The sequence below is a fragment of the Aythya ferina genome (assembly GCF_964211825.1).
Source record: "Aythya ferina genome assembly, chromosome: 3".
NCBI classification, from domain to species: Eukaryota; Metazoa; Chordata; class Aves; order Anseriformes; family Anatidae; genus Aythya; species Aythya ferina.
The window spans coordinates 6,710,658-6,725,457 of NC_140298.1; the positions used below are offsets into that span (position 1 = coordinate 6,710,658).

The 14,800-nt window shown below is 36.3% G+C and overlaps 1 protein-coding gene across 10 annotated transcripts in view; it reads left to right on the plus strand.

Annotated features, from left to right (window-relative positions):
• The window catches only part of KIF16B (kinesin family member 16B), a 138,355-nt gene that overhangs the window by 64,801 nt on the left and 58,754 nt on the right, over positions 1–14,800 (plus strand). For 7 of the 10 annotated variants that reach the window (XM_084513112.1, XM_084513114.1, XM_084513119.1 and 4 more), the window contains exons 16-20: positions 2,494–2,576; positions 2,770–2,858; positions 10,607–10,639; positions 10,964–11,017; positions 12,444–13,799. In XM_084513112.1, the coding sequence (XP_084369238.1) occupies positions 2,494–2,576; positions 2,770–2,858; positions 10,607–10,639; positions 10,964–11,017; positions 12,444–13,799 (1,615 nt within the window). The remainder of the gene's footprint in view (positions 1–2,493; positions 2,577–2,769; positions 2,859–10,606; positions 10,640–10,963; positions 11,018–12,443; positions 13,800–14,800) is intronic. The other 3 variants (XM_084513115.1, XM_084513116.1, XM_084513113.1) reach the window with 1 other exon arrangement.

The window sequence follows — 14,800 nt, forward strand, 5'->3', positions numbered from 1 at the left end:
GAACATACATTCTTCATACTTGTTTCCTATCCTCTGGTCACTTATGTGTTGGAGTCAACCAATTAAATTACCAGATCAGAGTTCCCTAAATGATAAAGACTGTTCTTGAATGGTTCTTGTTGTTGTTCTTAGTACTGTCGGTGTATTTGAGAAACCTTTTTTTCTTTGTTATTTAACATTCTAGAAGAATAAGAATTGTTGCTTAGAGTAAACAAATGAAAAGCAAACCCCATAGCAAAGCCAGTTATGTTTCCATGACGACATTGATGCTGCACACTTGCATTCTGATGGGGAACTGCATTGTACGATAAAGGACAATCTAACCCAATGCTTAGGAAATATTTGACAGTATGCTTTTGATCCAAAGTTTTTTTCCTTGATCAGTTTTCATGTTGCTGCATATCTAAGTTCTGTCAAGTGGGAGCTAGGATTATATTAGTAAAGAAAAACTACAATAATAATAAAATCCTACAATAAAATCCTATATCAGCAAACAGAGGTTCCATAATGCAAAAAGTGGCATTGTGAAGTAACAGTGCCTATGACATTCTGGGATAAAAAAAAAAGGAATGTAATGGGAGAAGCAGAGGAATTGCAGTTCCCCTTCAAATCTGTGCATTGACTATAATGGTGTACTAAAATGAGCAACCTGGCCTACGAGAAGGTGTCTCTGTCTGTGACAGGGGGTTAGGAACTAGATGGTCTTTAGGGTCCCTTCCAACCCAAACTGTTCTGTGATTTGAAGTACTTCACAAGTGTATCGTGTGACGTGCACGTAGCCCTTTTCCTTCTTCCTGTTCAGACTTATGCTAGGCTCATCATCGTATGATTTGGAGAAGTACTGAAAGAGAAACCTAGTTGTAATTCATATGATCCTCCATCTGATTTTGAATGTCATGTGCTGCTGTTAAGCCTCTTCCACCTGTTTTCTTTCAGATATGTCAAGTTAGGAACAAGTATCTTTAGCTGAATTCATTCTGAAATTTTTAATAATTTACTTAAGTAACTTCTACCTAGTAACATGGCCAAAAATGTTTACAGTATCTTCATTTGAAAGTAACTGAAGGAATTTCACTGGAATCCTCAATGTCTCCTCTGCTAAAGTAATCAAAACGTCCTTCCAGGCAGGCAGCAAGAGTGGAGCAGAGAGATGTTTGGCACGACTGAGCATGTGAAGACTTACCCCTTTCACTACAGCAGTCATGACTGGCAGCGACCCCTTTTAATGTGCTTACATTAAAAATATGTGTATAGATGTGCCCAGCGCAATTCATGAAGGAAGGGTCAACCAGCTTCTGTCACAAATTACAGAAGTGGTATCAAAATGACTTGGCAATACAAAGCTGCATACAGATCTATGGAAGGTAATTCATCTTAACGTTAGTCTGAGGTGAACTGTGCTTATGGTCCAAAACTGAGGTGTTGTGTAGACAGCAAGAAGTGATATTGTGACTATAGTGCCTCTTATCATTGAATTGCCAAGACTGAATGGCCTTATTTGTGTTGATGTTCCTAATTAAGCTAATCTTAAGAGAAGCACTGCTTATTCAGGGCAGCATTTCATTCTCAGATGATAACAATTTGTTTCTAGTAAGCAGTTGTAAGTGCATTTTTTTCAGGTTTTAAGTGTAATAGAATCCGTTCTCTTTTAAAATTCCTTCACGCCATTCGACAGATAAATAGTTAATTTTGTGGTGGTTAATTTGGAGGACTTCAATGTTATGACAGCAGTGAGACATCACTAACAATGTGCTTTTTAGTGGGAAAGTATTAATCTTGGTGCTAGTGTCTTTAAAATATTATAAGAATTGCCCAGAGTCACATTATATATGACCTGTACCGTAGCTGATTAAATACGATAATGGATGTGCATTGAACAATATGAATTATTCAAGGTTCTTTCCTCAGAAAATAACTATTGGGTATAAAAGACTAATAAGCCTGTTTTGAGTGATGACAAACTTCAGTGTTGTTCTACATAAAGAAGAAAAAGGTAAGTGAGAGTACAAATTATGAAAAAGTGTAGCTTTCAGTTTAGGTAGATTCAATCTTGACTTCGATCAGAAGTGGATGAATAATGATTAGTTTGTTCTTAGTCACGTTTATGGATTTTCCCATGGTGTTCCGTACCTGCTGGTAGCCTCCAAAGTAGCACTGTTGAAGTGTGTAGGTCAAACTGCGGCAGCTGTTATGACTGCTTCCTCTACTTATTCTTTAAACTAAACTGCATGAACATGATTGACCTTTCTGTGCATGAACATATGTGGTTTTTTGTTGTTTTTTTTTTTTTGGTGTTCTTTTTTTTTTTTTTTTTTAGGTAGGAAGAAGGAGGAATAAAATATACACATCCATTAACATAGCTGTGTCAAAGTGCATTTTCATTTTGTTCTTACTTAACGGAAGGCTGTGCTTACATATTGGATGACAGAAAAATTATTTGGCATTTCCTGATACAGTCTGTTGTCAGTAAATGGTGTGTGTTTTTCTCATCAGGTGCTGTTATATTACTTGGAAGAACCAATATGTTTCGCTTTAACCACCCCAAAGAAGCTGCTAAACTAAGGGAAAAAAGAAAGGTGAGGTAAAATCAGCATTTGGGGGAATTTCAACCTCTTCACAACTTTACTGCTAATATAGACATACCTTGAACGTTGTAGGTTTGCTTAGTTTTGTTTTACATAGAATATTTCATATTTCATGAAGTGAAACAAAACAAGTTTGCAAGCACAGCAGTGTTTGTCTAATATATATTTTATGGTCTGTTGTTAGAGTGGACTGCTGTCTTCCTTCAGCTTGTCTATGACAGATCTCTCAAAATCTTGTGAGAACCTATCAGCCGTTATGCTTTATAATCCAGGGTGAGTATGTTAAAAAACGTTCTTGTTGCAGTTGGCACCCATTCTTCATTTTAATGGTTTGAATATTCCAAATGCCTGTAATAGAAAATATTTTGTTCTAGTGTACTAAATAATGAGCTTCTGAACGAGGTGAGAACTTCTAAGAAATGTTATTTGAACTAAAAATTCAAGTTAATGCTAGAAAAAGGGGTAAAAGGACACAGAAGCTTTCCATCCAGCTTAAAGCTTGCCTTTACCTGGGGTCTCACTATTGAAATACAAGAACCGTAACTGAACCAGACAACAGCCACACTGACAGATCTGACATAAGTTTTCTGGGAGAAAAGATTTGGTATTCTAACGAAGGCAGTTCAGCACAGTAATGACATTGCAAATTTGCATTTATGCTTTCTTCAGAATTACAAGTTAACTGTTAACTATTTTTCATAAGAAAAATGAATTTTAAACTGAAAATTAAGATTTCTTGAGTCTAGTATAAAACCAATGCAGGCATAAGAAGTCTGGGAAATGAATGTCTTATGTTCTTGCTTGTATACTGCCTAGTAGGTGGCCAAGTTAGGATATGGAAAACCATTTTTATTATATGGTTACAGGGAAATAGACTACTTATTGTAGAGAATCTGCTTTAATGTCTTTACCAGTGTTTTTTAAGTGACTTATATAGAATTGATGGTGTTTTTGTTCTACTTTTTTTCATAAGCTAGTGCCTGTGTTTTTAATTGAGAGTGAGATGAGACGCGTAAACCACCTATGTGCTTTTGAAAAATTGGCCATAAATTGAATTACAAGCTGCGATAGTACAGCTCTATTCCTGAGTTTTACTGGGGGGTTGTTCTTTATCTGTTAGAATTTAGGAAGATCAGATGGGTAATAATAACTTCAAGTTAAGCGAAGTCTTAAATACAGTGAGTATATCTAATAACGTTGCTTCAAACGCTGTCTTCTTTATTACTCTTTTGCCACTAAAATACCTGCTGAGAACTTGAGACAATGAGCTAGTTGTTCATAAATTACAGACTTTTTTCTGACAGAGAAGAAAGAGAAAGTAAAAAACAACAATAAAAAACCCCTGTACGTGTATATATGTGTATTTTTCTTCCTGTTTCTTTAGCCTTTTTGAAAAGTTAATGAACTTGTAGTGACAACTGCTAGCATTACATCTTCTGAGGGCCAGGGAAAGTTCTATGAAAGTTCCTGACTGTTCTTTGTTACCTCCGGTTATTGATCTACCTTGGGCTGTAGTGGTTTTTTCTAGTCTAGTGACATGACTGTTAAAATACTTTTATGAATAATTGTATCATACTGCACAGTGGTGGCCTTGACTTTGCAGTCAGTGTAAACCAGGACAGATTTTTTCAGCATTGCCTCATGTTTACTCTTCCAGATTTACAGCAAAAGATAACTGCATGGGCATGGCCCAGTTGAAGGTAGGCTTAAGAATGATTTCCCTGCCCAAGGAGTTCATACTGTCGGCAGATAATGCTAAATCACGTCTTGTAGAAGGGAATTTTCCTGTGACTTGTGATTTCAACAAGAACAAAAGAGCAAACAAATAGAAGAGTTACTTGATCTAGGATAGAGTAGTCTGCAACAAATTCTTTTTTTTTTCCCCCAACCTTTTGTGCAGTGTAGCTTTTTTCATTGTCAGTTCTTCAAATATCTGGCCTTGCTTTCCTGGAACTCAATAAGTATGACTCATATAATTAAATTATCAGTGTATTCAGCAATTTTTAAAAACTCCACCCATCTAGCACTTCTTCTAAACTGTATTTTGCTTTTTTTGGGTGTGGTGAGAGCTGTTCCTGTTGAAATTGAGGCTCAAGTTAGGTGAAATACCTTCATATTCCTGAAAACTTTCATGCCTGTGTGCTATTAGTCTGTAAACTATGAGCAGAGGGCTAATAATATTGTCCTGTTCTTCTGCATTCAATTAATCTTTGTGGCTTGTCTTGCAGGAATGGATATTTTGCCTTGCTTAATTTGTAAGGACAAGCATAAGTCTCACCATGCAGGAGGAATGCATGACTTGTTTGTGAGCAATACAACCTACCTGTTCCAGTCATTGTTACGTACATTTGTTTTTTAAAGTGAGGAAGCTCATAGTTGCATATTCAGAATTTAAACTCTTATCCCTGTCTTCAGAGGCTTTAACGAAGTTTAAAACAATATATGCCATACCTAATACTACACATTGCCCACACAGTGCAGAGGCGGTTCTCATTCTAATAGATCAGTGATTAAAACAGAAAAAAAAAAAAAATCAAATACGACTGGTTTTACTGTTTCTATAACTTCTGCAAAGAGAAAGTATGTTCTGAAGTTTGCACTGCTGTTTAACTGAGCATTGGTCATGTAAATCAGTAGAAGAAAGCGTGTTCCATAATTGATGCATTGTTGTGGACAGCAATTTGGCAATAGCAGCTTTTCAGCTTAGGCTGTGGTTCCATGATAATTTTAAGCTTGTTTATGTTGATGCTAAAATTGTTTGCTTTCCATATCATCCATTGTGACAGTAGTGTTTTTTTTTTTTTTCCTGTGATGTTGTGAGTTTGTCCAAAGAGGTGTAATTCTGTAGAAAATGTCACTTTAAGGGAAACAGGTGGCTGGGGTAATTGCAAGTTAAAGAAAACGTGTTTTGAATAAAGCAGTTCCCAAGTATTTAGGGCTCGGTCATATTCAAAGCCAATGGCACCGTATCCATAAAGTGTTAGCTTGCAATATAGGGCATGGGCTCCTTCCTTTATTCTGAACCTTTATTGCAATGGGCTGTAGTATCAGTTCCCCATAACGTCATGGCATGCTGCTCACCTTCTGTGCAGAGCTAGATTCAGTAGCAGGCCAATTATTTATATATATATATATTTTTTTGGTGAGGCTTTGGTAGATGACCAGCATTCTGCCTGTTGTTAATTTGGTAATTCAAGCTCTTCTTTTCTTCCAGTACTGAACACCTAAAGGCTGGTAGCTAAATTTGCAATTTCCGTAGGTTGCAATAAACATCTTGTAAAGTCTAGGATCTTTACCAATCAATGCCAGAAGAGCCTGTGGGATATTCCTTTCTGTTGTGATAACAGCAGATAGCAGATAAATGACAACTGCTCCGTGTGTGTGGCTCTGAGGGTCTATATAAGTAGCTGTCTGAATTTTCTGAATTTCTGAATGTGTCATTAGAGGCTGTCCCTTTTGAAGCTGTATGTGATCTCGACTTATTTCAGAGCCTGAGAGAAAGTGATAGTATGGGATTTAAAGTACGGTGTACTTAAAAATAAATAAATAAATAGAACGTAACATAAACTTGTAATGTTTGGTAATAACTCCTAAAGCACTTGGCGTTAGCTAGTTATTCTACTCTGCTTTCAGAGCACGTTAATGCTTGTTATTCTAAAATGAAGAAAATGGGACAGTAGGGAGAGTTTATGCTCTTTTGAAAAAGATTCACCTTTTAAACAGTAAAAATACCATTACTTCAAGTTTTGCCTTTGTTTTGCAATTTGAACAACCACTAAAAACACTTAATTTCTTCTTTGGGGAGAAAAAGGAAAAAAAAAAAAAAAAAAAGCACCAAAACCTACTTTTTCCTGTCATGCAGGGTGAAATTTAGGTGCATTACATCTGCATTCCACGAAAGCTTTCCCCAAATTGTCCCATGCTGATACCCGAAAGGTGCATCCTAAACATTAAAGCTCTGCTGCTGCCTGTGCCCAGAACTGCTGCCATCCTGGGGAGCCAAGCTGGTGATACCTCTGCTATATCTGCCCCGGGTTTTCCTCCATTGAAAGCGAGGGTCTCCATTGCTGAGCTTGGAGTCCTTCTCCTTTGTGGCACCAGAAGTCTTTTAGATCCTTCTGCACAGTAGCACAACTCCAAGGAGCAGATTGTCCACCTATGTCCTTCCCTCCTCTGCAGGGTAGGAGACGGGCGTTTTACCTTGCTTAACTGGCCCTGGTATTTTTAGGCCTTGAGTATTTTTGTTTTCTATTGTAGAAAATTCCTTCCTCATTTGGTGTTTTTCTGAATGTGTCTATGCTGTTCAGGTTAAGTGTTGTCCAAATTAGCAGTTGATTTTTAAACCTATATTTTCTCAGTCCCAACACTTTTAGTGGTGGTCACGGAGACATTATTCATAACAAAATCTCTACTGTATTTTAGACAGTGTGTCTGGTAATGATTGCTAAATGCTGCTTGAGTAGAGGCGTTTGCTGCACTTTGTGTTTCTTTCTATATGGTTCTGTTCTCTAACTTCATTTGTACTCTGAGATTTTGTTTTCTTTAAAGAAGATATCGTGCAGGTCTTGCTTATTTTATGTCTTTCCCATGTGAAAATCAGCGATACCTTTAATTTATTTTTATTTTTTTTCAGGTGGGTGGGCTGTATGTGCAGCTTTTGCTGTGTTTTTCTTTGTTTGTTTGTTAGGCTGTTGATTTCCCATATGTGGAGATAGTTGCATAAAACTTTGGCTTGCTGTGCAAAATCCTTTGTTCTGTTCATTCCCAGTCTTTGTCTTTAATCCAGTGTCATGCAACGCTGCTTCAGGTAATAAGCTTTGGATAAAACAGTTTTGCTTGTAGATCTGTGTTGAAGATTTCATTTGTGGACCTTCTGTAAGGTATATTATATTATAACTCTAAAACCACTCATGAGAAACCTTGATCTTGTCTTGTCTTCAGCATGTTGGGTTTTTTAATTAATCTCATAAATTGGGCTACTGAACAGCATTGTAACATCTTTGTAGTCCTGCTAGTACTCGGTCTTTCCTAACAGATGTAGTACCAGATCACACTTTTGTGCTGTGTAAATTAAGCTATTGTGGTATTGTACCAGTAGAACTGACTTCCTTTTCTCTGTGGCTTATCTACACTGTCCTTATCACTAGATACGCCACATTTTCCAGGAAAATGGTGACTATTTAATTCTACACTGATCAGATTAAGTTCCTTTGTGGTAGATCTACAAAAGAAGAAAGAGTAGATTCTAGTCCTTAATATCTGTATGTATATTTTTTTAATTTCAAGCTAATATTTTTTTCTATTCACAGTAGTGCTCACATTAATAAAGGGAGTAGAGTTTATGAGAAAAAAAAAATATTTTTATTAAGGATATCCTAATCCAAAAAACATCAGTCCTGTATCTGTGCTTTGTAAAACTGGCAGTGATTTGTTACAGCCAATGATGGTTTTGGGGATGCTGAGATTTTTTTTCTTACTAGCTTCTTAAAGAAGGAAGGCTTCTGCAATCACTGCCTGCCTGTTCTGCCTCCTCAGTTCCTTTCCTGTCCTGAAACACCTTTTGAACCCGTAACCAGTTTGAAGCAAATATTACAGAGGTGGTTGTCTCAAAAGTAATGAATTCCTGAACGTGTTGATAAAATGGGCAGCCAGATGCGGAAAACATGCATCATTATTACCCCTGTGATAATAAAGTCCGCAGTGCAAGCACTGGTAGAGAATAGAGACGCTGAATATCTGTGTGGGAGGAGAGCCTTCAGTGGAGCTCAGACAGATCACAGAATCACAGAATTTTCTAGGTTGGAAGAGACCTCAAGGTCATCGAGTCCAACCTCCAACCTAACGCTAACAGCCCTCCACTAAACCATATCCCTAAGCTCTACATCTAAACGTCTTTTGAAGACTTCCAAAGACCATCTTAGGCATCACTGAATCTAAATAAGCAGCAATACACAAGGCTGTGTTAGGCTTTCTGTTCACAGAACTATTTTTCACTTGTCTAAAATGCATTAAATATATATTTTTAGAGCAGCTAGATGTAGTGTTTGGAAGCTGCTGATGGGGATGTTGATGGTGATCTGTATTTGCTTTGGGAAGTAGCCAGTTACACTGAAGAAGAAACTATTTCTGTGCAGCTCATTCCTGTCTTTTCTGAGCAACCCTTTGAGCAGCTCTAGTTTCATTTTGGTGTAAGATAAAACTTATTGCCTTGACATGACTGGTGAAGGTAGTAGAGATGCTTCATCAAAGAGAAAACCAGGGAGTTTTCACTGCTCACGTGTTTATATATAAATGATTGCTGTGATGGCTCACGTTCTTTGGATAAGATCTCTATCAAAAGCCCGTTACCGTTTTTATGTATATATAAAATATGTTTTGCCAAATTATGTGTTTTATAGAAGTGTCACAATATCAAAAGATTTTGCTCTGGGTTTGTGCATTATATCATCAGATCTGCAATGTTTTACTTCACTGTGGCTTAACTAAGCATGGGAATACTTGTAAATCGTCTCTGCCAATTCTCTTAGCATAGATGGTTTACATCTGACAGTGCTTAATGGGCATCTGCATTTCCAGACTCCAAATCCCCCAGCTCTATATTATTTTGGACTGAAATAATGATGAATATAGTGACAGCCAAGCCCTAGCTAAGAAGCGAGAGCTAGCAGCTATGAATTCCAGAGGCAGACTAGCTACAGTGAGGGATTATCAGGTATAGCTTAAAAAAGAAGAAAGCTTGGTAACCATTGAATAAGACTTTTGCTTTCTGACAGTCTCTTAAGATTGCTTTTGTACTTGCTCTTGCATAACTTTGTGAATTTTGCACTACTACTAAAGAAAATGAGGAAACATATTTATCTCTCCTTGTGCTGTGGCATTGAGATGGTGGCTACAAGTGCCCGTTTTAGACATGATCTTAACGTAAAGGGGTCTTGATGAGAAATGTATATGAAGGCTCTGAATATCTGGAGTTGTGTGTAACAATCTAAAATGGGGAAAAATAGATTTTTTTAAATGAGTGTTTCTCCACTATTCCAATGGTTAGAAAGATGCTTCTTGAGCACTTTGCAGTCAAAGTTTACTTGAATTGTTTTATAAACATCACATTAATGTTGTATTTTCTGCATGTTTCCAATGATAACTCCTTTTCAGACATTTGTATGATTTTAGAAAGAGATATTAAATAGACCTTATATTTAAAACACATGCCTACACAATTGAAGTTGTGACATCTTAAAGTGCAGTTCCTCAAATAATTGAAGTTAGCTTGTGGTGCAGTCTTGCATTTTCTTCAGCGTTTCTCTCACCTGTAAACTCCTTAAGTTGTTTTTCAGCTCTGAAATAACTGAATATTTGTGTATTTGGTAGAGTACTTCAGCTCATATATAGATTCTTTATGCTTAAAAAAAGCACAGAGACCATTTCCTTTGGAAGATTGCCTTAAAGAATACAAGTCTTTCAAAGGAAATTAAAATAAGAGACTTCTGTATGACCGTAATAAGAGCTGATATTAAAAATGACAGAAAATACTCTCCTGTAATTATTCAGAACCTTATCAAGCTAAACATATTAAAATCTCAAAATATTTTAGATAAATGGGCTTGTATTGTGTTCTGTTCATGAATGTTTCACTTCACAGGAGTATGAATTTTTTTCAGCCTCACTGATCACATCAAAGTAATGCTTCTTTTCTTGGGAGGAAAAGGAAGAATTGCAGGCATATGCTGTAGCATAGTTCCGTAGCTCACTCCCTTCTCAGAATTGGCCAAGCTAATAAACCATAGGATTATGAGCATCGATTAACTATCACTGGCAGTTGTAAAACGTGTTAAGAAAGAATAACTACTTAAATTTTACTTTGAATTGTAATGTGATGGACTGCTGTTCCATGAATCTAACCGATTTAACCTCTAATAAAACAAACTGTTGGTGATGTTACTATAGTCTGTACTGCTAATATGTTTTTGCTATCAATTCCTCTCTTAACTGATTGCTCTGTTTCCCCCTACCTCCCATGGCAGTCTTTTCCCTGTAAAAGGACCGATCTGTTTAAGGTAGAGAAATTCAATTCCTATGTATTGATTGCCATGTCCGCATGTAGTTAACTTGCAGAGGCTATGCTAATCATTTGTCTTGTTTATCTTAACTTTTTAAATAGTCTTTTCCCCCAGAAATTCATTCACTTTTTTGTTTGTACTTAAGTGTCAGACAGCATGATACCTAATTTGTAACCCTAATGAAGGAAATACTTTCTTTTACTGTAGAAAGTAGTTTCATAAAACTTTTCATTTGCATCATTGTTATAATAATCATTGTGAATTACATAATTGTGTATCTTGCTCATATATATTCAAGATTTTTTTTTTTCCTTAAATCAGGCTAGAATTTGAGAGACAACAACGAGAGGAGCTTGAAAAATTAGAAAGTAAAAGGTAACGTTATTCTCTTTAAGTATACATGTATGTATGTAAGTATATACACACACACATGTATGTGTATATATAGGGAGAGAACATTGTGGACTTGATGACAAATGAGGCTCTTTACCTGGATCTTTTTTACACTCCAGTCACTTTTGAATTGAATCTTGATTAATCTGCTTCTGCAATGGTATGGACATGCTAATAATACTTATCAGAATGACGTTTAGCAATCAGTTCAAAACAAAAAATAAAGCATTGTTATCAGCTGGAGAACTAAGCTGATTTTTCTGACTCATCATATCTGCTAAGATTTTACAAGTAAAAGATCTCACCTTGTTGCAGATCACAGCATTGATTAGATTCATAAGCTGAAAGACGTTTTCTGCCTTCTCCACTTTATACTGCTTGCTCAGTTTTGAAAGAGCTTTTATATCGTTGGACCAAGTTAAATAAAGTCAAAATAAATACAAAACAAAAGCAAAAAACAAACAAAAAATAACCACAAATCCCACCCAAGCTCTGAGCAATTAGAAGATGTCCTTCAGAAAATGATACAGTAGAATCGCTGATCTTATCCTCTTTGTTATGTTGATAGACTTTGAATTCAGATTACATTGAAGTTGATTTGTGTTTTAATCGATCAGATTTTAACTTCTTCCAAACTAACCAAGGAATACACGTAGAAACAAGCTGTAGTCCAGGTGATTGTATTGTAGGGGTAATTGTGGCATCTTCAAGTCTCAGTCTTTCCTCACTTGGATTCCATTAGAACCTTTAAAAGAGTTATTGCACGGGCCATACTTTGTCTTAAAGTAATTTGCCTTTCAACTCCATCTGTTCCTAAGCTTATATTCCCATTTATCAATAGATCAGTTGGGTTTGCAAAAAGAGAAGACATTGTTTCAATTCATCTGTTGACTCAAATTTGGTGAGGCAAATTTCACACCAAGTCCTTTTTGTTTGTATGCAAATAAGTGTGCATGTGTAAAAAATACATACGGTTATTTTTCACTGTGCCCTGTGTGTTCTATCAATATTCTTATTGGATTGGATAAAGCTAATAGAGTCTAATGCTATGCTACCAACATAAATGCTATCTAACATGTTTTCTTAGAATTTAATGTATCCACAACATTACATTTTGAAATAAATTATGAGTCTGTGCCATTTTCTCAAGGATTGAGTTACTTCCAAGCAGCAAAACAAAATTATATATATACATTATATTATATAAAATTATATATATATATAGTATTATATATAATATATACAATACTATATATATATATATATATATATATATATATATATATATAATTGTGGTACGGGTTGCAAAATCTCTGTCCAAAACATGTTAACTTCTAAGTGATATATTGTCTTTTGGATAAAACAAACATAAAAGTTTGATATATTTCTTGTAAATGTCTTGCTGCAGGAAACAAATAGAAGAAATGGAGGAGAAACAAAGATCTGACAAAGCAGAGCTTGTAAGAATGCAACAAGAAGTAGAGTCACAGCGCAAAGAAACAGAAATAGTACAGCTGCAAATTCGAAAACAGGAAGAGAGTCTGAAACGCAGAAGTGTTCACATTGAGAGCAGGTTAAAGGATTTGCTGGCTGAAAAAGAAAAATTTGAAGAAGAGAGATTGCGGGAACAACAGGAGATAGAGCTTCAAAAGAAGAAGCAGCAGGAAGAAATTTTTGCCCGTGTCAAAGAGGAATTGCAGCGCCTACAAGAACTTAATCATAATGAAAAAGAAGAGAAAATGCAGATTTTCCGAGAACTAGAAAAACTTAAAAAGGAAAAGGATGAACAGTACATTAAGCTGGAATCGGAAAAAAAGAGACTTGAGGAACAAGAAAGGGAGCAGGTGATGCTTGTGGCTCATCTAGAACAACAGCTTCGAGAAAAACAGGTCATGATACAGCTCCTGAAGAGAGGGGATGTACAACGACTTGAAGAAGAGAAAAGAGATCTTGAAGATATCAGAGAATCTCTTTTGAAAGTCAAGGAAGCCCGATCTGAAGGTGATGAAAACTGTGAAGAGTTAGAAAAAGCACAGAATAGTTTCATAGAGTTTAAAAGAAAACAACTAGAACAGTTGACTATTTTGGAAAAAGATTTAGTTCAGCAAATGGATCACCTAGAAAAGGAGATTGCACATGAAAAAGGAGCTGTAGAACACTTAAAGTTTGCACAGGAAGAACGTGTAAGTTTCAAGAAAGATGATGAAAACTTTGCAGATGCTGTACTCAAGGCTGACGAATTTGACAAGATAAAGCCAGCAGAATACAGGCTTCAATCTAAAGTACGGCAGCTTGAGTACCTGAAGAGTAATCATTTGCCAGCACTGCTGGAAGAAAAGCAAAGAGCTTCTGAAGTCCTCGATAGAGGCTTCTTAGGATTAGATAATACTCTCTATCAAATAGAGAAAGAAATAGAAGAAAAAGAAGAGCAGCTTGCACAATATAGAGCTAGCACAAATCAGTTGCAGCAGCTTCAAGAAACATTTGAATTCACAGCCAATGTAGCTCGGCAGGAAGAAAAAGTTCGGAAGAAGGAAAAAGAAATCCTTGAATCAAGGGAAAAACAGCAGAGGGAGGCGCTGGAACAAGCTGTCGCTAAGTTAGAAAGGAGGCATTCTGCTTTGCAGCGTCGTTCTACGATAGACTTTGAAATTGAAGAGCAGAAACAGAAGCTTGCTACCTTGAACAACAGCTGCAGCGAGCAGGCAGGTCTGCAGGCTAGTCTAGAAGCTGAGCAAAAAGCCCTTGAACAAGACCGGGAACGGTAAGTGTTCCGATAGCTTCAGTTTTTAGGACCTGCGATTCACAAAAAGTACATCATTTTTATGGCGTAGATTTTGAGAGGGCAGCTTGTTCTGTGTCCCACTGTTTGAGTTTCTTATTGTTTCAAGTAGTTTGCCCAAAATTGACATTACGTATTGCTTTTTGAAAGATTCTTGCCTGCTTATTGATTTCTATTTGGACACTTAACTCATCCCCCGCAGTATAGTACTTGCATGAGCCATCACAGCATTCAGTTAAGTTGTTTTTACCTATTTAGACAGCTCAGCCAACCCCATGCTCAGCCCTTACAAATGCATGCACTATTTTACAAGTTTCTTTTTATTAATATATGAATGTATAGTATTTTGTTTCTTTATTGGTAGCAAGCTATTTGTTGGTTCAAGATTCGGAGATTGATAGTCAAGGTAGATTGCCAACTGTCTCTCTCAGCTGATGATGTGTGGAACACTCCTGGTATTCCAAGTAAACCGGTGTAATGTTTAATGTTTTGTTACTGGCTTTAGGGCTAAATAAAGTAGACTAGCCATATATCTGTGTAAAATTTGTTTTTCAAACATATTTGAAAATATACAGCTGCTTCGATACAGCCCTATGTGATGACAAACCCTTTTAGATACAGAAGCAACGTTACCAGCTACACATACGATATTTGGAACTATAGCCTAGTATTTGTGCTAAGTATAGAAGTCTCAGAGGAAAATTTTCAGGTAAGGAGGGTTCTTCCTTCACAGGAGAGGAAGAATTTTTTTATTGTATTTTTGGCCTGAGCAAAAATTCACTGGGTTTAGTGGATTCAATCCATGCAGTCTGGAAGAAGGGCAAAATTAGCATTTTAAAAAGGCGTTGTCTGATTTGCTAACACAAGAGCTTGAAAACTTGTTGTTATTGGTGAAAGAATGATTTTGTTTTTCTTGAGGTAGAATTAGATTTGTTTTATTTTAGTATTCCAGTGATTACCCGATTCTTCTTTCAGAAGCACTT